At 40.7% G+C, this 25,435-nt stretch overlaps 1 protein-coding gene across 1 annotated transcript in view; it reads right to left on the bottom strand.

Moving 5' to 3' along the window:
- The window catches only part of LOC124712462 (protein qui-1), a 1,341,285-nt gene that overhangs the window by 153,223 nt on the left and 1,162,627 nt on the right, over window positions 1–25,435 (bottom strand). The window contains exons 21-24 of the mRNA XM_047242758.1: window positions 16,914–17,116; window positions 15,871–16,045; window positions 11,811–11,963; window positions 4,218–4,408 (exon numbers count right to left, since the gene is read on the bottom strand). Of these exons, the coding sequence (XP_047098714.1) occupies window positions 4,218–4,408; window positions 11,811–11,963; window positions 15,871–16,045; window positions 16,914–17,116 (722 nt within the window). The remainder of the gene's footprint in view (window positions 1–4,217; window positions 4,409–11,810; window positions 11,964–15,870; window positions 16,046–16,913; window positions 17,117–25,435) is intronic.

Genomic DNA, 25,435 nt, shown 5'->3' with positions numbered 1-25,435 from the left:
TCTTCTGCCAACACTACAACTTCAATATAGCAGGTCGACAACTGGAAGAAGTTAATTCCATAAATTATCTGGGAGTAGGCATTGGGAGTAATTTAAAATGGAATGACCATATAAAATTAATCGTTAGTAAAGCAGATACCAGACTGAGATTCATTGGAAGAATCCTAAGGAAATGCAATCCGAAAACAAAGGAAGTAGGTTACAGTACACTTGTTCGCCCACTGCTTTGAATACTGCTCAATGGTTTGGGATCCATACCAGATAGGGTTGATAGAAGAGAGACAGAAGATCCAATGGAGAGCAGCGTGCTTCATTATAGGATCATTTAGCAATTGCAAAAGCGTTACGGAGATGATAGATAAATTCCAGTGGAAGACTCTGCGAGAGGGACGCTCAGTAGCTCAGTAAGGCTTTTGTTGAAGTTTTGAGAACCTACCTTCACAAATGAGTCAAACAGTATATTGGTCCCTCCTACATATATCTCACCAAGAGACCACGAGGATAAAATCAGAGAGATTAGAGCCCACACAGAGGCATACCGACAATCTTTCTTTCCACAAACAATGTTGTTGTTGTTGTGGTCTTTAGTCCTGAGACTGGTTTGATGCAGCTCTCCATGCTACTCTATCCTGTGCAAGCTTCTTCATCTCCCAGTACCTACTGCAACCTACATCCTTCTGAATCTGCTTAGTGTATTCATCTCTTGGTCTCCCCCTACGATTTTTATCCTCCACGCTGCCCTCCAATACTAAATTGGTGATCCCTTGATGCCTCAGAACATGTCCTACCAACCGATCCCTTCTTCTGGTCAAGTTGTGCCACAAACTCCCCTTCTCCCCAATCCTATTCAGTACCTCCTCATTAGTCTCAATATGAGAATGGAATAGAAGGGAGAACCAAGAGAGGTACTCAAGGTACCCTCTGCCACACACCGACAGGTGGCTTGTGGAGTATGGATGTAGACGTGAAAAATACTGGCCCCTTGACAACTTTGCCAAAAATTATTCTGTATGGGATTTGAGTCCATGACACAATGCACATTAATTGTCTGTTTAAAATCGCTACATATGTGCATGGTGACATCTGGCTTCTCAGTTTCAACCAGAGGCGACCCATAGACCAGATGAAATAGGAGAAATAATGCCAAGTTCCTGGCAACACTGCAACATGGCCTTTATGTTGGCACACATAATGAAGAGAATGGTTCAGGGTGATAAAATTTACGTATTGCTGATAGCTGAAAGGAGAGATATGCTTTGAAATTTTCTGCCCAAACCAAGTATTCTCAAACAGTAGGTTGTACAACCATAGTAAAGAGCCAAAATCTTGTCAGGGACTGATTGGGACACTACATGGACTTTTTTGATAATCTGGAATCCAAACACTGAAAAAGCATCTAATTCAAAAATATTTTGTTCCAATGGTGAACTGATTGTTAACAATGTAAGTTTCTACAAAATTGTTAAGGCTTTTGTGGCCACTTGTTGACAAACTGCCTATTGGCTTCTGTCTCGGGTTCTTCAGCCGACGTTCATCTAATGATTTTTCTGACGTTTTGCCAGTACGAGTGGCTGGCATTGTCAAAGCTTCACCCTCCATTGCCGGCTTTGACAATGCCAGCCACTCGTGCTGGCGAAACGTCAGAAAAATCATTAGATGAACGTCGGCCGAAGAACCCGAGACAGAAGCCAATAGGCAGTTTGTCAATGTAAGTTTCTGTTCCACATTTTAATAACATGCTGAATCATTTGATATAGGATACTACATGCTGTAGCAGGTGTTGCAATACAGGCTACCCAGAAACGAGTGCATTTTTAGGTTAATTAGGCTGATTGTTGCCCCCCTCCCCCCTCCCCCCCTTGTTCACCTGAAACTCAAATGGTTACCTATCCATAACTAACATTAGCAAGGCTTGCAGGACGTCAGAGACAGCCCACACGTCCAGTGAAATCACTGGGTGCTACAATGACTTCCCTGCAACTCGCCAACTGTCACAGTCCAATGCCGTATGGCCTACTTCATGGCATACTCCACATGTAGCATTTATGTGTGGGCTTTCCTTTGTGATATGCACCAAATGACAGTTGTGGCAGGGTTACTAATCTGCCCATTCATCGGAAACAGATGCAGGAGCAGAACAACATGGAGGACCCGAAAAACATCACAAGCAGAAATCACAACCCTTCAACACACTTGTAACTGCCAAGGTTGATGTCAGTAAAGTCAGGCAGTGCCCTGATGTCACTACACTCAAATCATAAACACATGGTGGCTCAGCAGAAGGCAACTCCATGGGGCACCCGAGACAGTTTAACAAATGTATCTAACTTTGCCACCTGCTAGTAGTGAGAAAGTACATCCTTCACTGTTGCTGTACATTCATGTTATTTAGCAAGATGAGCAAGCAGGTTTTAAGAAGACCAATTCCCTAGTTTGTACTTCAGGCTTGAGTGGTAATAGGAGTATCACATGCTTAATCAGTGAGTTTGAATATGAGGTAATACATTGGGGGTACTCAAACAGGTAATTGCACAAGAGTACTTGTAGGTCAGCAATGCAAGCTATGTACAACTGCCTGGGGCACTTGTGGTGCTAGTTACACTGCAACTGTGCCACCACCACATGGGTTTGATGCACAAAATATTGTTTGAACAACTGTCAGAGTTCCTCAGAGATCAGTTTCGAGGGCTCAGTAGAGAGTTTCAAATTTTGCACCTTTTTGCACAACATTGTTCTGCTACACAATAACAAGACAGTCTTATCAGTTTGTTTGACAATATGTCTTAACTGGTAGTGTAGCAAGAATCATTTAGGTAATTCTGACACCTTTCAATAGACTCATTGAAACTTGGAAACAAGACTGTGGGGAGAAGACTTTTCTGTGGGTGCCTGGTCTGCTACCAGTACAGCATGAGAGCAGATCATTTTGCATTCTGTTTGAGCAGCACCTGCTGCAGTTGATGATGTTCTAGTTGCAGCTGTTGTTGTTATTTTTGTTTCTGGAGGCACAACTGTTCCTGACAGCATTGCATAAATACTGGCACCATGGTGGCCATGAATTAGCACTACAATAAACAAATAAATAAGGGCATCATAAGCATAAGGATGTCCCTGTCATTACAGATGTGATGACACTGCAAAACTCTCCTTGCCAGCAAAAATGCCAATTTTTTTGATCATGTGACTAGAGCCTCCCGTCAGGTAGACTGTTTGCTGGGTGCAAGCCTTTCAATTTGATGCCACTTCAGCGAATTGCACGTCGATGGGGATGAAATGATGATGATTAGGACAACACAACACCTAGTCTCTGAGCTGAGAAAATCCCCAACCCAGCCGGGAATCAAACCCGGGCCCTTAGGATTGACATTCTGTTGCGCTGACCACTCAGCTACTGGGGCGGACACAAATGTCAGTACTCTGGCCAGAAGCTGAGGAGCTGGACCACAGAAGGAAAAAAAGTAAACTTTATGTGTGACTCAATCTACAGGGGATCACCAAGACAGGACACTACATAAAGACTGGCACAGAGAAAAGTAGAACATACAACTGTCACAAATAACCAAAAAAACTAGCATGTAGAACCGAGAACACAATGCAGTGCACAAGATCAGGTCTGTTTAGTTGACCTCTTCATAAGAACTGACTGGCTTGGTCTATCACCACTGGCAAGTAAATATCAGTGTCAACAGTTATGCCCATACAAAACTTACATACTACCCGTGATAGCTTTCCACACTACTCTGGTGCATGACAAATGCCAGCTCATTTGCATCCTTATGTATGTCTACTGGCGGAGATACTAAACTGTTTTCAATAACATTACTAGAACTATCAATTATACCTGATGAAAGTAGAAGGCAATGCCTGCTCCTGCTAAATTATACTCGTTTCTGCATAAAATTATGCCAGTGGTAAAAGCATTCTCACGTTTGTTAGATTGAATGGTACTTAAATATTCACAATGTCACGAGCATAATAAACTGTAACAGCCATTGCAACATAAAATACAATGTGGGACTACTTTTTAATGTCATGACCTTGTTACAAACCAGGAATTCCCCTGTGGTATAAAAGGAATTGTTCATGAGAAATAATTTAGCAGCTATATGAAAGTGCTTCACTTGTAAAAAGAACAGAAAAATTTTATGGATTGATGTAACTAGTAAGTATCCTGAAATATATAACAGAACTTTTGAAATACAATGATAATTATCTACCTTAAATACAGAGACGACTAAGCCTAAAGTAAGCCCCCACACTCTAGCAGTCTTATCTTCTGATCCAGATACAGCAAACAGTCCATTTGGAGAAAATGCAACACAAGTAACAGAAGCAAAGTGTCCTTCTAAGGTTGAATGGAGTTCATGAGTGTTGAGCTGCCAGATGTTCACCAAACTGTCCACACCACCTGGAAATATAAGTAATATTTTTTAGTTAAAGGGTGAGAAGATATTATTACAAAGTTAACTTAACAATTTGCTGATGAATGGGTATACTGATGAAGAGACCAAGCAATACACATATGAGACACAGCTGTGAGAATAATGATATAGGCTCATAACTGGTTCACAGTACACAATTTAACCCATACTATGCACTTCCAGGTATATAAAAATTACTTACAGCTACTAGATTGAGCATACAATAGATGAAACTTTATATGGCTTAATGCAAGATATATTAAAGTCAAATGAAATGGAGTCAAACAGTGTAGTACTATAGAACAGAACGTATTTTGTCCGTCATGCAGCACTAATTGTGATGTTCTGGGGAGGTGGGAGGTTGAGGTGGTGGAGTGGAGAAGAAAAGAGGGGGGGGGGGGGGGGGAGGGAGAGAGAGAGAGGGGGGGGGGGTGCAGGTTGGAGGGGAGGGGAGGTGCAGAAAGAAGAAGTAGTACTTTTGGTTTGCCAGGGCTCCTGAGAAAATTAACCAACATGAGGTGCCTTTGGAATTTCTTAAAATGCTGAAGTGCAAAACAGTATTATCCAAAATTATCCAACTTCAAAAATTCAAATAGTCATCAAATGAAGTCTATTACAAGACCTGTCTCACTACTCAGACTTTGAAATTTCTACACAGTAACTAGTTACTGGCCTGTTGGCTTGACTTCTTCAAAAGCTTCTCTGTAGAAAAACCGTATTTAAATTTAATGAAGTTTTTGCCTTCATAAGTAAAGAGAACCATCCCAATGGCATTTTCTGAAAGTGGAGTAGATCCATCAACATGTAGGATATCAAAGTAACTTTGCAAATAAAAGTGTTATTGTGTTCATGGAAGGCTATTTGCCTGACTGAATCTTAACAATACAGCAGGCAACATAAGATTACTTTTACAGGCTGTTCATAAAAATATAACTTAACGTAGAATGGATGCCTTACTATAGAGAATAAAAGCAATTTATTCCCTTTTATTATTATTTTAATGTCCAATCAGTTGTATTATTGTGACTCTTCAAGCTTTCCTGGTGGATATGTTGCAAATAGTCTTCAAGTGTTTGCCGCCGGATCACGTTGTGCAGATTCCACATTTCCTCGGAGCAACTGTCCGACATCTTCAGGTAGTTCAATCATAGTGGTGGCAAGGTTGAACCACCTGAAGATGTTGGAAAGTTGCTCCAAGGAAATATTGTGGGATATGCAGGACATGATCTGGGAGAAAACACGTGTAGACTATTTACAGTTCTATTATTGTTTGTCCATAACTGTGACCAATTTAAAATCTTCAGGCACATAGCATGACTGCTTGATACATCAACTACCACACAATGTGCCTGAGGATGAAACTATTTTTGCTTTGAAATCAATCATGATTCAGGAAATATGATAACACAGTTGATTAGTCATTAAACTAATAGAAAAATGGGATGAACAGTAACTCTTCATAATAAAGGTATTGGGACTGATGACCGCAGATGTTAAGTCCCATAGTGCTCAGAGCCAGCCAATAAAGGTATTTATCACCCAATGATTCCATCTCTCCCAACCCTATGGAAGCAACAAAATTAGTATGGAGGAGTTTCAATAGGTCTTCTCCTCCAGTTACTGACCTGTGTAATTGTTCTACCAAATATGGATGCGGAAAGGGCTTTTTAAACTCTGTAATGCTTCATGATTGCAAAAGTGTGCTTATCAAGTACCTTAACATTGTGTCTATACCCAGGAAACCTCACTCCAAAATATCATCAGTAAACTAGCTAGATTTTGACATTTCTACAGTTTGGGTATGCCTTCAACATAGAGGAAAGCAGTTTGTACTTTGAAGGAAAAGTAAGGGAGTTGTTGTCCTACCTACACACAAATTTAACACTTCTGCAGTCCTATCACATGTCAAATATAGACTCAATGTTCTAATTACTTGATGATTTTGGATATCGCTGGTTACTTAATGACTCATATTGAACAAGAACTTGGCTCACCTCAACAACAGTTTAGTTTTGTCAAGGAAAGTTAAGAGCTTATGCCAACAGCCTTCTCTGATGCTCATCTTTCCGTGTTAGAATTCAAAGAAAATGCATCCACATTAGCAATTTTACAGCATACTTGTTTCTAGACAACACTTTCATGGTGTTCTCATGAAAATATTGTATCTTCCTCTTCAGCAACTAAATTTGCTCCCTGCAAATATTCAGTTTAAAGTGAAGTTAGTGGGGAAAGTACTGCTCTTCCCAAATGTTTCAATTCAATGAAAAGCCACTCTGATTTGTATTTACAAATTATAAGATATCAACATCCTGATTAGAGCAGTGGCCTATTGGAATAATGGCCCACAGAGAGAGTATTGTTTCATATTATGACAACTCACCAGCAGACTTTGACTCAGGACAGTTTTCTTACAGAATGAGTAATTTAAAATTGAGATTCATGACACATTTAAAGCAAAGTGAGTGTGTCAAAGGGAGCATCAAGGAGAGGCAGAGGTATCCACAGAAATGATCTTGTTGCCATACTCTGGCAGTATTTTGTCAAGATAAGTAATTCTTCACGGACAACATTAAATGTGCCTTATGCAGTATAACAACTCTTTTAGAATGCTGACAATGGCAGTAACTATCTTCCACCCGAAAAAGTGTCAAAAAACACAGAGGGACTTGCACAGTGCTCTGATGGTATACCTGAAAGCCATACATTAAAAAAATTGTATTTTCATGTACGATCATACAGGAACTAAGCATGCAGTAGAATTACAATACTGAATATGCTTCTAAGCAGTGTTTTACATGCTATCATAGCATTGGCCACAGACAGATGGTAGTAAATTTAAAATATTCAACAATCAGTTAAAAAATTAATAAAATTAAAAAGTAGTCTTGGTCATACAAGCACATTCATTTGAAAATGATGACCAGATTGGTTTAGACCATCATGAGACCATACTCTGCAATAAGAGTATATTTAGAGACTTAGAGGGGTGTCTAAACAAGAATTGCAAGTATGATTAAAAAATAATCAATTAAAATATATGCAGCATATATAACATCCCATAAATTATGTGGGTATCTGGTTACTGGGTTTGCAGACTCCTTTTTGCACCATGAGATATGATATCCCCATTAAAATAACTCAGTGCTTTACAACACATAAATAACTGTGATTATTTGATAAATATTCATACTTGAAACTCTACAGACATACAGCATGCAAAATATAAGTGATACACTTGCTTGTGTTTGGGCTGGAAAAATGAATCAATAAGGAAACATACTGAAAACCTATTCAGAGGTTACAGTTAAGGAAGAGCAAAACAGAAATCAGGTAGCATTAATGATAACTGGACTATATAATTTTAATGATAGATATTTATGTATTTATTTATTGGTCAAGCTAAATGAGCAATAAATAAATAAGTAATTATATAAACAATATTATGAACACACACACACACACACACACACACACACACACACACACACACACACAGACTGGTTTCACACTAGTCTGCCTTTAATGGGATAGGTGATGTTCATGACAGGACTGGAGTTGGTGGTGGTGGTGGTGGAAGGATGTATGGAACAGGTATTGATTGCATCTAGGGCTATTACAGTGGTATGAGCCAAGAGGTAAGGGATTGGGAGCCGGAGTTGTGTAAGGATGGACAAGTATATTGTGTAGGTTTGGTGGACAACCACTGTGGGAGGGATCGGAAGGATAGTGGGCAGGATATTTCTCATTTCAGGGCATGATGAAAGGTAGTCAAAACCCTGGCAGAGAATGTTATTCAGTTGCTCCAGTCCTGGGTGGTATTGAGCTACAAGGGGACTGCTCTTTTGTGGCCAGAAGTAGGGAATTTGGGAGGTGGTGGGAGACCAGAAATATAAGGCACGGGAGATTTGTTTATGTACAAGGTTGGGAGGATAATTACAGTTTGTGAAGGCTTCAGTGAGACCTTCAGTATATTTCAAGAGGGAGCACTTGTCACTGCAGATGCGATGACCATGGGTGGCTAGGCTTTACGGAAGGGACTTCTTGGTATGGAATGGGTGACAGCTGTCGAAGTGGAGGTACTGCTGGTGGTTAGTAGGTTTGATATGGATGGAGGTACTGATGTAGCCATATTTGAGGTGGAGGTCAGCATTTAGGAAGGTGGCTTGTTGGGTTGAGTAGGACCAGGTGAAACAAATGGAGAAGTTGTTGAGATTACGGAGGAATGTGGATAGGGTGTCCTCACCATTGATCCAGGTCACAAAGATATCATCAATGAATCTGAACTAGGAGATGGGTTTAAGATTGTGAGTTTTTATGCTCACTTCCTGCTCCTGCCTTGGAGTACCACTGACCACAGCCTCTACAATAAGCTCCAAACCTCCCCCATGTCCCCTCATTGCTGACAAACCGTGTCTTGCAGACCTTCTACACTTACCCCACCCTCCAAAACTCCCTCCCAACACCACACAGAATCCATAACCTAAACAGACGTGTAACAGAGTCATTAACCTTTCCTCCAGAAGCCTTAGCCTCACGAAAATATCAATCCTTTCCAAAGGCCTCACCTTTTGCCCAACTCCCAAATTCAATCACGCAGGACTTGTTAAAGACCTTCTCTCCTTCTCCCGATCCTTACAGTGGAAACACATTTTCACCACAAACGCTAACAATCAGACACACCCAAAGATTAATACTGAACCCTGCCTAACTCAGTTCATTCCTCTATCCAACTATGATTCACACCCACTGCCCCCAAATCACCCCATGTTCACTTTCCAGAATTTCTTAACCTTGAACCTTGCCTCACCAACATTTCCTAAGCTCCTCAACATGCAAACTAACCTCGCAACTGCAGAAATAACCACAATCCACCAACTAAAACCTGATCCTGACCTTATAATCCTACCTGTGGACAAAGACTCCACCACTGTTGTTTTGACCCGCAATGATTAGCTGGCAGAAGGATTCCACCAGCTGTCAGATACTTCCACCTACAAACATTGCCACAGTGACCCTATTCCAGACATCCAGCAGGATCTCCAGTCGATACTCAAATCCTTAGGCCAATCCCACAACCTCCTCCCAAAGTCATCTCTAGAGAGATGACCACTACCAATCACCACTACCAATCATAACATTCCTACCTTCTTTATGCCTCCTAAAGCCCATAAACCTAACCACCCAGGACGCCCCATTGTGGCCGGTTACTGTGCCCCCACTGAGAGAATGTCTGCTCTCATAAACGAACACCTTCAACCTATTACCCGGGACCTACTTTCCTATATAAAAGATACCAACCATTTCCTCTACCAACTCTCCACCGTTCCTGCCCCTTAACCAAATGGTGCCCTGCTTGTCACTATTGATGCCACCTCCCTTTACACTAACATTCCTAATGCTTCTAGCCTTACCACTATCGAACCTCACCTGTTTCAGATTCGTAGATGATATCTTAGCGATCTGGATCAATGGTGAGGACACCCTATCCACATTTCTCCAGAACCTCAACAACTTCTCCCACACCCTATCCACATTCCTCCAGAACCTCAAAAACTTCTCTCCCATTTGTTTCACCTGGTCCTACTCAACCCAACAAGCCACCTTGCTAGATGCTAACCTCCACCTCAAAGATGGCTACATCATTACCTCCATCCATATCAAACCTACTAACCACCAGCAATACCTCCACTTCGACAGCTGCCACCCATTCCATACCAAGAAATCCCTTCCATGCAGTCTAGCCACTCATGGTCATCACATCTGCAGTGATAAGTGGTCCCTCTTGAAATATACTGAAGCTCTCACTGAAGCCTTCACAGACTGTAATCATCCTCCCAACTTGAACCAAATCTCCTGTACCTTATCTTTCATTCTCCCACCACCTCCCCAAGCTCCACCATCTGGCCCCAATGGAGCATTCCCCTCATAACTCAGTACAACTCAGGACTGGAGAAACTGAATTACATTCTCTGCCAGGGTTTCGACTACCTTTCATCATGCCCTAAAATCGGAAATATCCTGCCCACTATCCTTCCGACCCCTCCCACAGTGGTATTCCGCCATCCACGGAACCTACACTTCATACTCCTCCATCCTTACAGAATCCCTGCTACCAACCCCGTATCTCATGGGTCATAACACTGTAATACCCCTAGATCCAAGATCTGTTCTATACATCCTCCCACTACCACCAACTCCAGACTGGTCATGAACATCTCCTTTCCCATCAAAGGCAGGGCTACCTGTGAAACCAGTCATGTGATCTACAAGATTGGCTGCAGCCACTATGCTGCATTCTATGAGGGCATGACAACCCAAGCTGTCTGTCCACATGAATGGCCACCAACAAACTGTGGCCAATGAACAAATGGACCACCTTGTTGCTGAACACGCTGCCAAACAAGACAACCTTCATTTCAATGACTGCTTCACAGCCTGTGCCAAATGGAGCACTACACAGCCATCATTCCACCATCACACTCAATCTTTTTGCTTCTCTCGATTTCCGCTATGCCCCCCTCCCCCTCCCCACCTCTCCTCAGCCCTGCGTCTAATCTGTAGCACTTTGCTGTCCGCCACCTGCACCTTACTATCCCTCTCCTCCCTGCCCTGACCTACTCCTTACCCCTACTCAGTCGTCACTCCCATCATGCACTGGTGCTGTGCTCGCAGTATGGTTTCAGTTGCCTGAGACTGCAGTCATGTGTGTGAGATGCATTTGCATGTATGTGTTGTGTGTGTCTATGTTTATTGTTGGCAAAGTCCTTAAGAGACGAAAGCTTTATTTGTTTGTGACAGGCTTTTTGTTGTGCCTATCTGTGACTCAGCATCTCCACTATATGCTGCATTCTATGAGGGCACGACAACCCAAGCTGTCTGTCTACATTCCTTTTCATAATATTGTTACATTCCATCCTGGATTTCCCATTGTTTAATTACATACACAAATATCATTAAAATTATATAGTCCAGTTATCGTTAATGCTACATAAATTCTTTTTTGCTCTTCCTTGATTGTAAGCTCTGAGTAGCTTTTCTATTTGATTTCTTGTCGATTCATTCTTCCATCTCTTACTCATCTATTTCCAGGATTTAAAAACAAGCATGTGTATCACTTATATTTTGTGTGCTCTATGTCCATATAGCTCCATTTTAATGTAATTCTATTTAGATTTTTTCACTGATAATTTTAGTAGTCCAAAAGCAATTTACAGTAACTAGTTTGTGTAACAACCATTACTTGAGGTATTTCATGCCCTAAGGGCTTTTTTTGGTCAGTTTACCACAAATGAATGACAACTGTACTGACAAAAATGAGATACCCAATAACATTTTATTTTATTTTTAGTTGTTTTCCGGGCACTGTTTCATATCAGCAGAACTTCCTACCTGTCACAGCCATGGTGCCATCACGGGATATATCCAAGCAAGTAATTGCTGCAGAGTGCATCTGCTGGGAGTGCTGAGAAGTTTTACGGATGCTGGTAGTATGGCCCGTAGCATCATCCCTTCGGAAGCTCCAGAATGTTATTCTGTTACCACCTGGAATAAGTAAACAGCCAATGCACATGTTAAATTTGTGTCACAGCAAGATCTGAATTTGTGGCAAAGTTCACAATATTTATTTGCTCCAGAAAGGAATGCAAAATTATCACAATTCCAGTCAAACAGAAATCAATAAGCAAAGCATTCCTGACAGTAAATCAGTTTCAATGCTTCATTAGTAACTGTAATTTCACATATTACACATAAAACTGTTCACATCTACAGATTATCACACCTCCATGGTGTCTATGAATAACCAATAAGACTACATGTCCTACCATTTGACACTGGAGCCATAATTAAAATGAATATTTCAATGGTTGCAATGATTGTTCAAGTGGACTTAGTTAATTAGAAAATTTTGGGTCTGATATACAGCTGGTCATACAAATAACTAATAAACATAACACTTTATGCTATTTGTCTTTAGAGATTTTGTTACATTAACACATAATCAAATTGAGTTTGGTGAAGAAGTGGAGTGGCTGGTAACTTTAATTTCTCTAATGACATATAGACACAAGACATATAGACAAGTGGCCACTGACAAACATGGAAAAAAAGAAAAATTATTTTTTGACGAATTACGAGAGAGAGAGAGAGAGAGAGAGAGAGAGAGAGAGAGAGAGAGAGAGAATTTCCTCCCTGCTCCGGTCTTTTGTAGCAAACTTATGCCCCAATTTTAATTGTACTTGGCTTTCAGTTCTTTCTTGAGCTTTTGATTAGTAACAAACAGCTCACTGATATAGAGGTTGATGCCAACAAATTACTTACAGTACTATTAACCTGGTTCCAAGTGAACTCGCTCACAGTAAACCTGAGCAAAACAAATTATATCCATTTCAGCCTTGCCCGCAAACTCCCCCAGGAGATTACTGTTTTAAATAATAATAATCAGATAGAAAGGGTACACTGCACCAAATTCTTAGGCCTCCACATAGACAGTAGACTCAACTGGGACCACCATGTCCTCGAGGCTCTAAAAAGGCTGTCCTCAGCAATTTTTGCCATTAGGACAATCTCACAATTTGGAGACGTAAATGTCACAAAGTTCACATACTTTGCATACTTCCACTCCATTATGTGTTATGACATCACCTTCTGGGGCAATTAACCCTCATCTAAAAAAATCTTCCTAATGCAGAAAAAAGTAGTCAGTATAATGTGCAGAGTACCCCCGAGAACCTCCTGCCGTACGCTCTTTAAAAAACTTAGAATACTTTCCACAACCTGCCAGTATATTTTTTCCCTAATGAGTTTCTTGGTTGACAATCCTGCCCACTATGAAACCAATGAAAGCTTCCATTATCACAATACAAGAAAGAAGGCTGACCTCCACTTTGAACTAAAAAGTTTAACTCGGGTACAGAAAGGAGTGCGTTACTCCAGTGTCAAAATATTTAACTTATTACTGAGCTATATAAAAAGTCTATGTAGTAACTGTGCATCATTCAAAAACAATCTAAAGACATATTTAATCAAGAAAACGTTTTACTCACTTGATGAATACTTCAACAGAGAAAAGTAATCTTTGTATGTATTTATATTTACTGTTGTTTGTTTATGTTCTTTTTGTTCCTAATTGTAACCATATACTTACTGTGACAAATAGGCTTTTGCAATGTGATAAACTTTGCATAATGTATTATTCCTATGACTTTAGTTTAGTTCATTATTATTTTTGCAAGTCTTATGTAATTTATGTCTAGTTCTGCTCTTGTAAACTAATTGATACCATGATCTGTGAACATATATTACTCAAGTCGTTCTACATCCTAGCGTCATACGCATAACAGGATCTATGGAATTTGTAGATAAATAAAATAAATAAATAAAAGGTACATCAACTATATTCCACATGATCTTATATTATTCCTCTTCCAACTCATTAACCTATCTTTGGATCCTAAACTTCCTCAAAGGATCACTAAATAAAAAGTAGCAGAAGCAGTTGGGTTTATTATTGTTGTTATAGTTTATTTTGAGAAACTTCTTTAGGGAGGTGTGGGCATGGAAGTAGCTGGATGTGTCCCATGATCTTAAACAAAATCAATATTCTAGGAACTCCCAGATGCGAGCAGAGTTTACAGTGAACCTACCAATGATACGCTAACCAGGGCATGAAGAGGTCGGCAAGAGCCCAGAAACAACTGAGAATTGAACTCTGGCCCTTGGGGTTTGTAATTCTAAACTTATCCACTTTCACAAAAATATAATACATGAATTTTTAATCAAAAAATTATTATCCCTTTCATAGAGTATTAAGTAATAGGGGCATAGTTTGAATATTTTTACTAACTATATTTTGGACACAACACTTTTTCCTTGAACTGGTCAGATGAAATTGAATAATTACTTTATGTTGCACAAATTTTTACAGGGAAAGTGATATGCTTTATCCTATAAGTAATATTAGGAGATATAATGAAGACAACATAAATAACTAGATTCTTTTCAATGATCATCTGTAAACTACAAAGCATGTCTGAAATGTTATTAACATACAATATGAGCAGCAAGGGTGCCAGTACACTTCTCTGTGACATGCCTACAGTTACCTCTACTACTGTTGATTGCTTTCTGCCCAAGATAAACTGTTGCTTCTTCTCTACCCAGAAATTATCAATCTGCTCACAAATTTTGTGAGGTACCCCATATGACTGCACTTTTGATAATAGCTATTTGTGAGGTAGTGAGTCAAATGCTTCTCAAAAGTCAAGAAATGCTGCATCCATGTCATTTCTTGGATCCATGGCTTCCTGGTTTTGTATAACTGATAAAATGCACACACACTTATCTTTGCAGCTGTATTAGACTCAAACTGGGGTAGTACTTCTAGCTTCTCCTCTGTCAAGAAACATTTGAGAAAGGAGTTCAGTCTTTCTGCTTTTGCTCTGCTATCCTTAATTTTGGTCGCTTTGTCACCAATGAGTATCTGTACACTAATTTTGATGCCACTGAAAGCCTGTGTGTAAGACCAGAATTTCTTTTGGTTTTCTGAGACAACTATCAATAAGACTTTGCTATAATAAAACACTGGAAACTCCAGGTAAGAATATCAACAAAGAAGGAAAAGACAGATCGCTACTTACCATAAAGACAACATATTAAGTTGCAGAGAGGCACAATTTAAAGATACTTACAAATAAGCTTTCAGCCACAGCTTCCTTCAGAAAAAGAAAGAGAAAGACACATCAATCATTCACACAAGCAAGAGCATCTCATGCATGCATGATCGCCAACTTTGGCAGCTTGGCATTCCGGTTCAAGCTGCCGAAATTCATGGTCGTGTGGGTTTGAGGTGTGCTTGCTTGAGTGAATCTATGGTGTGTGTTTTTCTTTCTTTTTTTTTTTTAATGAAGGCTGCAGCCAATAGTTTATCTGTATGTGTCTTTTAGTTGTGCCTGTGTGCAACTCTGCCATGTAGCCATTGAAAGCTTCATACATTGTCATTTTGACAGCCAAACACATTATATTCAGTATCTCTATATTTATAGTCCTATGCTTTGTGCACCTATTGTTCATTAGTTACTATTTCATCAGAAGTTTATTTACAGTAGCTGTATACCATGGAGAGCCTTTCTCAAAATGAACTGGTCTACTAGCTAGATATGAAACAAGTGCTTGGTCAACTACTCTTTTAAACTTAAGCCACAGTTCATTGTCTTCTTGTGTTCAGTTCACTTCATGTTGCCTCTCAATGTGTCTATTCTGACATCTCATTCTGATAGTGATAAAGATAACAGAGGGCCCCCTTGTTAGATACAAGTAATGGCATGCAAGTACCATTGTTGCAGGTAACATAAATGAACAAATACATAAAATATGTATGAACATGATACATTAAGAATTTTCTTGTAAAGGAATGAGGTATGAAAGAGTGATGATTTGTAAGTGCCCATACCAGAAGATATCAGGAAATCATCTTTCTCGGTGACTTTCACTCCTGAAACTTCTGTTGTATGGCTTGTTAGTGTGCGACTCAGACGGCCACTATGCATATCAAAAATATATATTTTGCCATCAGAGCCACCTACTACAGCTCGGCAATTATCTTGAGCCAAGCAAACAGACCGAATCTGAAAAAAAAAGAAGACTAATAAAATGTTGCAATAAAGCAGAAATTATACAATCCATAGAAAAAAAGGGCGAGTTGATTATTAAAAAAAAAGGTTTTACTGAAAAGTTGTAATTTACTTCTGTTGCATAGCAAGAAAAAATATATGACCAGGATAAAATTAATTGTAATAGTGACACAAAGCTGCAAGAAAGAAGATGATAGTGAAGATTTCGTATTTTTACGTGTTTCTTGTGGTAAATAGCACTTTTGTAGCTTCTAACTTATTACATAATTTTTGTCAACTTATTTTATTAAAACATTTGGTAGAATGATGATATCAACATGGCTACAAAAATATAGTACTAGATTTCTGAGCAGCATTTGTAATTTCTTATCTTTACACAATTTCTATAAGCAAAATATAATGTCAACAGAGATTCATAATTCTGTACGATGTACTTGAAAAAAAAAACTGAACATTTTCTTTTTAGCTTGGGATTTTTTTTTACTTCAAATATCATAAGACTTGAAAATGACATTGTTCTGAATGGCACAGTACAGGCTGGCCGGAGTGGCCGTGTGGTTCTAGGCGCTACAGTCTGGAGCCAAGCGACCGCTACGGTCGCAGGTTTGAATCCTGCCTCGGGCATGGATGTGTGTGATGTCCTTAGGTTAGTTATGTTTAATTAGTTCTAAGTTCTAGGCGACTGATAACCTCAGAAGTTAAGTCGCATAGTCCTCAGAGCCATTTTTGGTACAATACAAATCTAGAAACGTGCAACATAATATCATCTCTAAGCAGACTTTGAATACTACAGGGAACTTAAGTGGCATGAATTTTCTTGTTAATTATAAATAGTACTGTATTAGTACTGCAACTCACCCACCTCTGCCTTATGTCCTCGAAGGCAGTGTATCTCCGTTCCAGTAGCAAGAGAACGGAGGTACAGTTGGTTGTCTTCACATGCAGCAACAAGGAATACAGAATCCAGTGACACATCCAGGAATGTGACAGGTGATGCTAAGCTTATGGAGTTGAGCAAATTGAAGTTCTCTAATGACCACAGACAAACAGTTGAGTCTGAGGAACCTGGAAGCAAAAAAAGGATCTCTTAAACTTTGAAGCATAAAGAAATCAAAATGTTTGATATGATAAACCATCACTGTTTGCGATTTGAATGCTTAAGTTACTGTTGTTGTCTAGTGAATGATACAAAAACAGTTTTGGTTAGCTGTGACAGAGAAAATGTTGACACAAACTGTAGACTTTTGAACAAACTATCACACTATATATGAATGACTTATCTGAGAAGTAGAAAAAAAGTTTGGAGAAAGAAGTGGGGGAGATAGATAGATATAGACAGGTAACTTTATATCATTGTAATTAATAAACCTGAAACATAATATTAAAATTATATTTTTTTATAATATCACTTTAAAATAGAAGTTTCAACCAATAATAAAACTAATCACAATGTCCACATTCACCAAGTGTCACAATAACTTGAACAGCAGAAATATAGAACATACAAACTGAATCCTGAAGCTTTTGGTGTCATATGTCCTTCTTCATTATCTAAAGCAGACATTAGACTACTGGAAACAGGAGATAGGAGAATGAGAGATTTATTCAGGTTGGGGAATTTTAATTTTAATTTTGTGATAACACTGGAATACACATAATCTTTCTTAGCTGCCATGTAGGCCACCATTTCTGAATAATAATACTGCATAACAAAGTAAAGCCTCTGATACAACAAGAAAAATCTGGGTTCTTGTTTCATAAGTTGAAACATTTGGATCCTCCTTCCCTTGACCAGTAATTTTCACCTTCAGAGATTGCAATCCTCTCCAACATGTACTTAGCTTTTGGCATCCACACATTCTTTATTCATACTAGTCTTTTTGCCTTTTCCATTTTATGACATACTGTCATCAAATCTCCTTTTCTCTGCAAATTTTTATTTCCTTTTCCTGTATTTTCTTTCCCTAGTAACTTCTCAAAATTCATATCTCCACAGCTCATCCACTTTTCTTTTCTTTTCTTTGTAACTCTTTTTGCATTAACTGGTTACCCATAATGATTAAGTTTCCTATGTGTCTGAGAGGGAAAGTTTACAGTTTTGAAAACTCTATTTAGTTTATGAAATGAACTTCAAACTTGTTTTTCTTCTATTTATTTCTTTTCCTGTCAATTCAGTCATTGTATTCAGATGTTCACAAAAAATCATGAATTGGTTCTATAACTTCACAGTTAATTTGTATTGTTTTCTTTTTGAGCTGTGATGAATTCTGAAAAACTGACTGCTCTATTACTGCATCACCACAACTGAACAGTACATCAACTGAGGATATTGCAGTCAAACTTGCATCACAGACCACACAGCAACTGTCAACAATTTATGTGACCAGCAGCGAGCTGATTTCATGTCATATTTGCTCACATATATTGTGATGCATGAAGTGCTTTCAAAACAGCGTGAAAACTGATGACAATGAGCAACAACATAGCATCAGTACCCATTTATTTTGATTTTCTGTTGTGTGTGATACTGAAAGAACAAGTTTAAATTAGTACCAGTGTCAATTACTTTGTGTATTGTATTGTTCTTAGTGTAGACAGAGAAATAAAAGTATAGACCAAATTTTAAATATAATTCCATTTCTTTGAAGTAACAATATTTTGTGCATAGTTTCCAGGGTTCAACCAAATCAGATGTGCACACTTGCCTCGTCAAATTCATTACTTACCAGCAGCATTTTACAGACTCAGATGGACTTAGCCCACCAAAAATAATCACTTATTATTTATTTTTTTCAGTCACAGTGGAATCTTTACAACACTCAAAAAATTCATCAGTCCCACTGAAGTGGAAAGAAATGATATGCAGCTCACTATCTGGAATGAGATTTTCACTCTGCAGCGGAGTGTGCGCTGATATGAAACTTCCTGGCAGATTAAAACTGTGTGCCCGACCGAGACTCGAACTCGGGACCTTTGCCTTTCGCGGGCAAGTGCTCCACCAACTGAGCTACCGAAGCACGACTCACGCCCGGTACTCACAGCTTTACTTCTGCCAGTACCTCGTCTCCTACCTTCCAAACTTTACAGAAGCTCTCCTGCGAACCTTGCAGAACTAGCACTCCTGAAAGAAAGGATATTGCGGAGACATGGCTTAGCCACAGCCTGGGGGATGTTTCCAGAATGAGATTTTCACTCTGCAGCGGAGTGTGCGCTGATATGAAACTTCCTGGCAGATTAAAACTGTGTGCCCGACCGAGACTCGAACTCGGGACCTTTGCCTTTCGCGGGCAAGTGCTCCACCAACTGAGCTACCGAAGCACGACTCACGCCCGGTACTCACAGCTTTACTTCTGCCAGTACCTCGTCTCCTACCTTCCAAACTTTACAGAAGCTCTCCTGCGAACCTTGCAGAACTAGCACTCCTGAAAGAAAGGATATTGCGGAGACATGGCTTAGCCACAGCCTGGGGGATGTTTCCAGAATGCGATTCTCACTCTGCAGCGGAGTGTGCGCTGATATGAAACTTCCTGGCGGATTAAAACTGTGTGCCCGACCGAGACTCGAACTCGGGACCTTTGCCTTTCGCGGGCAAGTGCTCCACCAACTGAGCTACCGAAGCACGACTCACGCCCGGTACTCACAGCTTTACTTCTGCCAGTACCTCGTCTCCTACCTTCCAAACTTTACAGAAGCTCTCCTGCGAACCTTGCAGAACTAGCACTCCTGAAAGAAAGGATATTGCGGAGACATGGCTTAGCCACAGCCTGGGGGATGTTTCCAGAATGAGATTTTCACTCTGCAGCGGAGTGTGCGCTGATATGAAACTTCCTGGCAGATTAAAACTGTGTGCCCGACCGAGACTCGAACTCGGGACCTTTGCCTTTCGCGGGCAAGTGCTCCACCAACTGAGCTACCGAAGCACGACTCACGCCCGGTACTCACAGCTTTACTTCTGCCGGTACCTCGTCTCCTACCTTCCAAACTTTACAGAAGCTCTCCTGCGAACCTTGCAGAACTAGCACTCCTGAAAGAAAGGATATTGCGGAGACATGGCTTAGCCACAGCCTGGGGGATGTTTCCAGAATGCGATTCTCACTCTGCAGCGGAGTGTGCGCTGATATGAAACTTCCTGGCAGATTAAAACTGTGTGCCCGACCGAGACTCGAACTCGGGACCTTTGCCTTTCGCGGGCAAGTGCTCCACCAACTGAGCTACCGAAGCACGACTCACGCCCGGTACTCACAGCTTTACTTCTGCCAGTACCTCGTCTCCTACCTTCCAAACTTTACAGAAGCTCTCCTGCGAACCTTGCAGAACTAGCACTCCTGAAAGAAAGGATATTGCGGAGACATGGCTTAGCCACAGCCTGGGGGATGTTTCCAGAAAGAGATTTTCACTCTGCAGCGGAGTGTGCGCTGATATGAAACTTCCTGGCAGATTAAAACTGTGTGCCCGACCGAGACTCGAACTCGGGACCTTTGCCTTTCGCGGGCAAGTGCTCCACCAACTGAGCTACCGAAGCACGACTCACGCCCGGTACTCACAGCTTTACTTCTGCCAGTACCTCGTCTCCTACCTTCCAAACTTTACAGAAGCTCTCCTGCGAACCTTGCAGAACTAGCACTCCTGAAAGAAAGGATATTGCGGAGACATGGCTTAGCCACAGCCTGGGGGATGTTTCCAGAATTCTGGAAACATCCCCCAGGCTGTGGCTAAGCCATGTCTCCGCAATATCCTTTCTTTCAGGAGTGCTAGTTCTGCAAGGTTCGCAGGAGAGCTTCTGTAAAGTTTGGAAGGTAGGAGACGAGGTACTGGCAGAAGTAAAGCTGTGAGTACCGGGTGTGAGTCGTGCTTCGGTAGCTCAGTTGGTGGAGCACTTGCCCGCGAAAGGCAAAGGTCCCGAGTTCGAGTCTCGGTCGGGCACACAGTTTTAATCTGCCAGGAAGTTTCATATCAGCGCACACTCCGCTGCAGAGTGAAAATCTCTTTCTGGAAACATCCCCCAGGCTGTGGCTAAGCCATGTCTCCGCAATATCCTTTCTTTCAGGAGTGCTAGTTCTGCAAGGTTCGCAGGAGAGCTTCTGTAAAGTTTGGAAGGTAGGAGACGAGGTACTGGCAGAAGTAAAGCTGTGAGTACCGGGCGTGAGTCGTGCTTCGGTAGCTCAGTTGGTGGAGCACTTGCCCGCGAAAGGCAAAGGTCCCGAGTTCGAGTCTCGGTCGGGCACACAGTTTTAATCTGCCAGGAAGTTTCATATCAGCGCACACTCCGCTGCAGAGTGAGAATCGCATTCTGGAAACATCCCCCAGGCTGTGGCTAAGCCATGTCTCCGCAATATCCTTTCTTTCAGGAGTGCTAGTTCTGCAAGGTTCGCAGGAGAGCTTCTGTAAAGTTTGGAAGGTAGGAGACGAGGTACTGGCAGAAGTAAAGCTGTGAGTACCGGGCGTGAGTCGTGCTTCGGTAGCTCAGTTGGTGGAGCACTTGCCCGCGAAAGGCAAAGGTCCCGAGTTCGAGTCTCGGTCGGGCACACAGTTTTAATCTGCCAGGAAGTTTCATATCAGCGCACACTCCGCTGCAGAGTGAAAATCTCATTCTGGAAACATCCCCCAGGCTGTGGCTAAGCCATGTCTCCGCAATATCCTTTCTTTCAGGAGTGCTAGTTCTGCAAGGTTCGCAGGAGAGCTTCTGTAAAGTTTGGAAGGTAGGAGACGAGGTACTGGCAGAAGTAAAGCTGTGAGTACCGGGCGTGAGTCGTGCTTCGGTAGCTCAGTTGGTGGAGCACTTGCCCGCGAAAGGCAAAGGTCCCGAGTTTGAGTCTCGGTCGGGCACACAGTTTTAATCTGCCAGGAAGTTTCAGCTCACTATCTGTTCACAACTGACACTCATCCCCCAAGTGCCACTGTATGAGGATTCTCATCCTGTAAGAAGTCCATGAGTGTATACCAGTTTCCTATGCTGGACATAGCAGAGTTGACTTTTGCAGATATTTGAGTAGCAAATATTAAGACAGTGAGCAGTAAACAACTCACAACCAGGAATTTTGGTGGAAATGTATAGCTATAATTTGCCCATTGGACCCTTCCTTCTTCCTATTTCTTGCACTTGTCCTGCAGAAGGGAACTAAGTATACACGACCAAAGCATATGGGAATTCTCCCAGCAGCATATCCTGTGCTCCCATAATTCCCTTTGCCTAAACCTCTGCTAATCCGTTTCCCACTGCCTCACCTTAACTTTACCCTTCTTTCATCTGTCCACAACAATCCTTCCCTGATCATTTTCTTTATGTGTGTTCCAACATCGTATGTCTATTAAAAGACATATTGAAGATTTTCCACCTTGGCTGTTTTTCATACGTATTCACTTTATTTTCACTTTATTCTGTTTCACACTACTAGCCATTTTAAACTTTACAGACCGTTTTCACGTGCAGCAGCTGTTGATGTGTTGTACAATTATCCTGTCATTATGACACATAATGTGCTTGCATCTGAATTAAAACCAGAAACCTTACTGCGTGCAATAACGGTCATCTTCATAACTAATGCCACATTATAGGACACTACATGTGCTTGCTTTCATTGTTAGACACCAACTGTCTGCAACACTGCATTCCTTCCCCATCCAGACAGTGTACTGCCTTCTCCCATAACTCTTCCCTCCAACCCCCCCCCCCCCCCCCCCCCCAAAAAAAAATCATGAGAGAACTTTCCCTTTCTTTCTCCCAACTTTCTTCCATCCCTCTTCATTTCCACCTCCCTTTCCTTTCCTCCCTCCCCCTCTCTCTATGCTTTACATGCTCTAACCTCTGAACTCCTTGTGCCTATCTATTACTGTGCTATCCCTCCTTTCCTACCACCTCTCCAACTGCATCTGCCCAGGAAACTACGTTTGATGCTTGATAATCAGTCTTGCCTAGTGTTAACTGTCTTCTATTACATGTTTCTGTGTGCCACATGCAGATCCTTTACCGGTACATGGTTGCCTTTCCATTATTTCATGTATAAAATCTGAATGGTCTTGATTTGGTCTAATCTGTACTGCTGTCATCACTGTTCCAGTGGTTTCTGTTTAGGTTATTATCATCTTCCTTCAACATCAGAATATGGCTGTACATTCAGGCTACTCGAGTGCATTTGGAAAATAAATAGCTGAAGAATAACAAAGCTCCTACATGCTGCAGCTACAAAAAGAAGCGATTTTCTTTGTTCTTTTGATAGCTGGGTGAACTATATATTTTACTGGAATCTGAACATGACTGACTCCTTGAAGCATTTGGTGCATCTGAGCCAGAGGGAGTATATTCTAAAACTTACCAGTTGACATTTTAAGTGTATAGACAAAAGAAATTCATTGCCTTTCTCCATCATTTAATAAAATAACAGCAAGAGCATAACCTACTTTCTACAGATCTGTTTATCGCTTTTAACTGTTTGAAAAACGAAAACAAAGATTTTCTGGATTTCAGTCTGTGGTTGATGGAAGCATTGAAAAAATTTTTTCTCGATATTTATTGGATAGTATGTACTGGAGAAGAAACAACTGTGGTAAGTAGCATCAAACACTGTCATTTTCCTCATATTTATTCATTAATATTTTAAAGGCTAACACCTTGTGATTGCAACCACTCTCTTCTGACATAGCTGTTCATTTCAATTTCATGTAATTGTCACATCCTATCCACTTCTCGATGTCTTCCATATACTTTTCCTAGGCCACCTTACTCTTTTCTTTCCCAGCACTTTCCCTTCAAGAATACTAAGTCGTTGTGTCTGATGATATGTCCTGACTTTTATTTTTTGCTTATCCATTTCCTTTAATGAACTTCTCTCTTTGATGACTTCTCTCAAGATTTTCAGGTCAGATTTTCTTTCCATCCAGCTCATTATCTACACTTACACCTATACTCTGCAAACCACTGTGAAGTGCATGGCCACTGTACTAGTTATTAGGGTTTTTTCCTGTTCCAATCACATATTGAGTGTGGGAAGGAAGACCGTTGAAATGCCTCTGTGCATGCTGTAATCAATCTTGTCCTCACGATCCCGAAGGGAGTGATATGTAGAGGGTTGCAGTATATTCTTAGAGCCCTCATTCAATGCCAGTTCTTGGAACTTTGTAAGTGGGCTTTCTCAGGATAGGCAAACAGACCCATAACCATTGGTGTTGCTCTTCCCTGTATGCGTTCAGTGTCCCCACACATTTGAACAATATTGCAGAAGAGGTCACAAGAGTGAGCAAGCAGTAAAGGAAACAAAAGAAAAATTCAGAGTAGGAATTAAAATCCATGGAGAAGAAATAAAAACTTTGAGGTTCGCCAGTGACGTAATTCTGTCAGAGACAGCAAAGGACTTGGAAGAGCAGTTGAACGGAATGGACAGTGTCTTGAAAGGAGGGTACAAGATGAACATCAACAAAAGCAAAACGAGGATAATGGTATGTAGTCGAATTAAGTCAGGTGATGCTGAGGGAATTAGATTAGGAAATGAGACACTTAAAGTAGTAAAGGAGCTTTGTTATCTGGGGAGCAAAATAACTGATGATGGTCAAAGTAGAGAAGATATAAAATGTAGACTGGCAATGGCAAGGAAAGCATTTCTGAAGAAGAGAAATTTGTTAACATCAAGTATTGATTTAAATGTCAGGAAGTCGTTTCCGAAAGTGTTTGTATGGAGTGTAGCCATGCATGGAAGTGAAACGTGGACGATAAATAGTTTAGACAAGAAGAGAATAGATGCTTTCGAATGTGGTGCCACAGAAGAATGCTGAAGATTAGATGGGTAGATCACGTAACTAATGAGGAGGTATTGAATAGAATTGGGGAGAAGAGGAATTTGTGGCACAACTTGACTAGAAGAAGGGATCGGTTGGTAGGACATGTTCTGAGGAATCAAGGGATCACCAATTTAGTACTGGAGGGCAGCGTGGAGGGTAAAAATCATAGAGTGAGACCAAGAGATGAATACACTAAGCAGATTCAGAAGGATGTAGGCTGCAGTAGGTACTGGGAGATGAAGAAGCTTGCACAGGATAGAGTAGCATGGAGAGCTGCATCAGACCAGTCTCAGGACTGAAGACCACAACAACAACAATATCCCTACAAAGTGTTACATGCAGTTATTTGCAGAAGTTGTCCAATTACAACTGTGACTCATTGATATTATAGTCATAGGAGACTACATTTTTTTCATTTTGTGAAGTGCACAAGTTTACATTTCTGAATATTTAAAGCAAGTTATCAATCTTTGCACCACTTTGATAAAAATCTGACTATTTTTGCAGCTTCTTTCAGATAGTACTTCACTACAGATAACTGCATCTGCAAAAAGTCTGAGGTTACTATTAATATTGTCTGATATGGCAGCCACTGACACTTTCATGCATTAC

Source organism: Schistocerca piceifrons, chromosome 8 (genome assembly GCF_021461385.2).
Source record: "Schistocerca piceifrons isolate TAMUIC-IGC-003096 chromosome 8, iqSchPice1.1, whole genome shotgun sequence".
NCBI classification, from domain to species: Eukaryota; Metazoa; Arthropoda; class Insecta; order Orthoptera; family Acrididae; genus Schistocerca; species Schistocerca piceifrons.
This window is presented reverse-complemented; position numbering and strand designations above follow the sequence as displayed.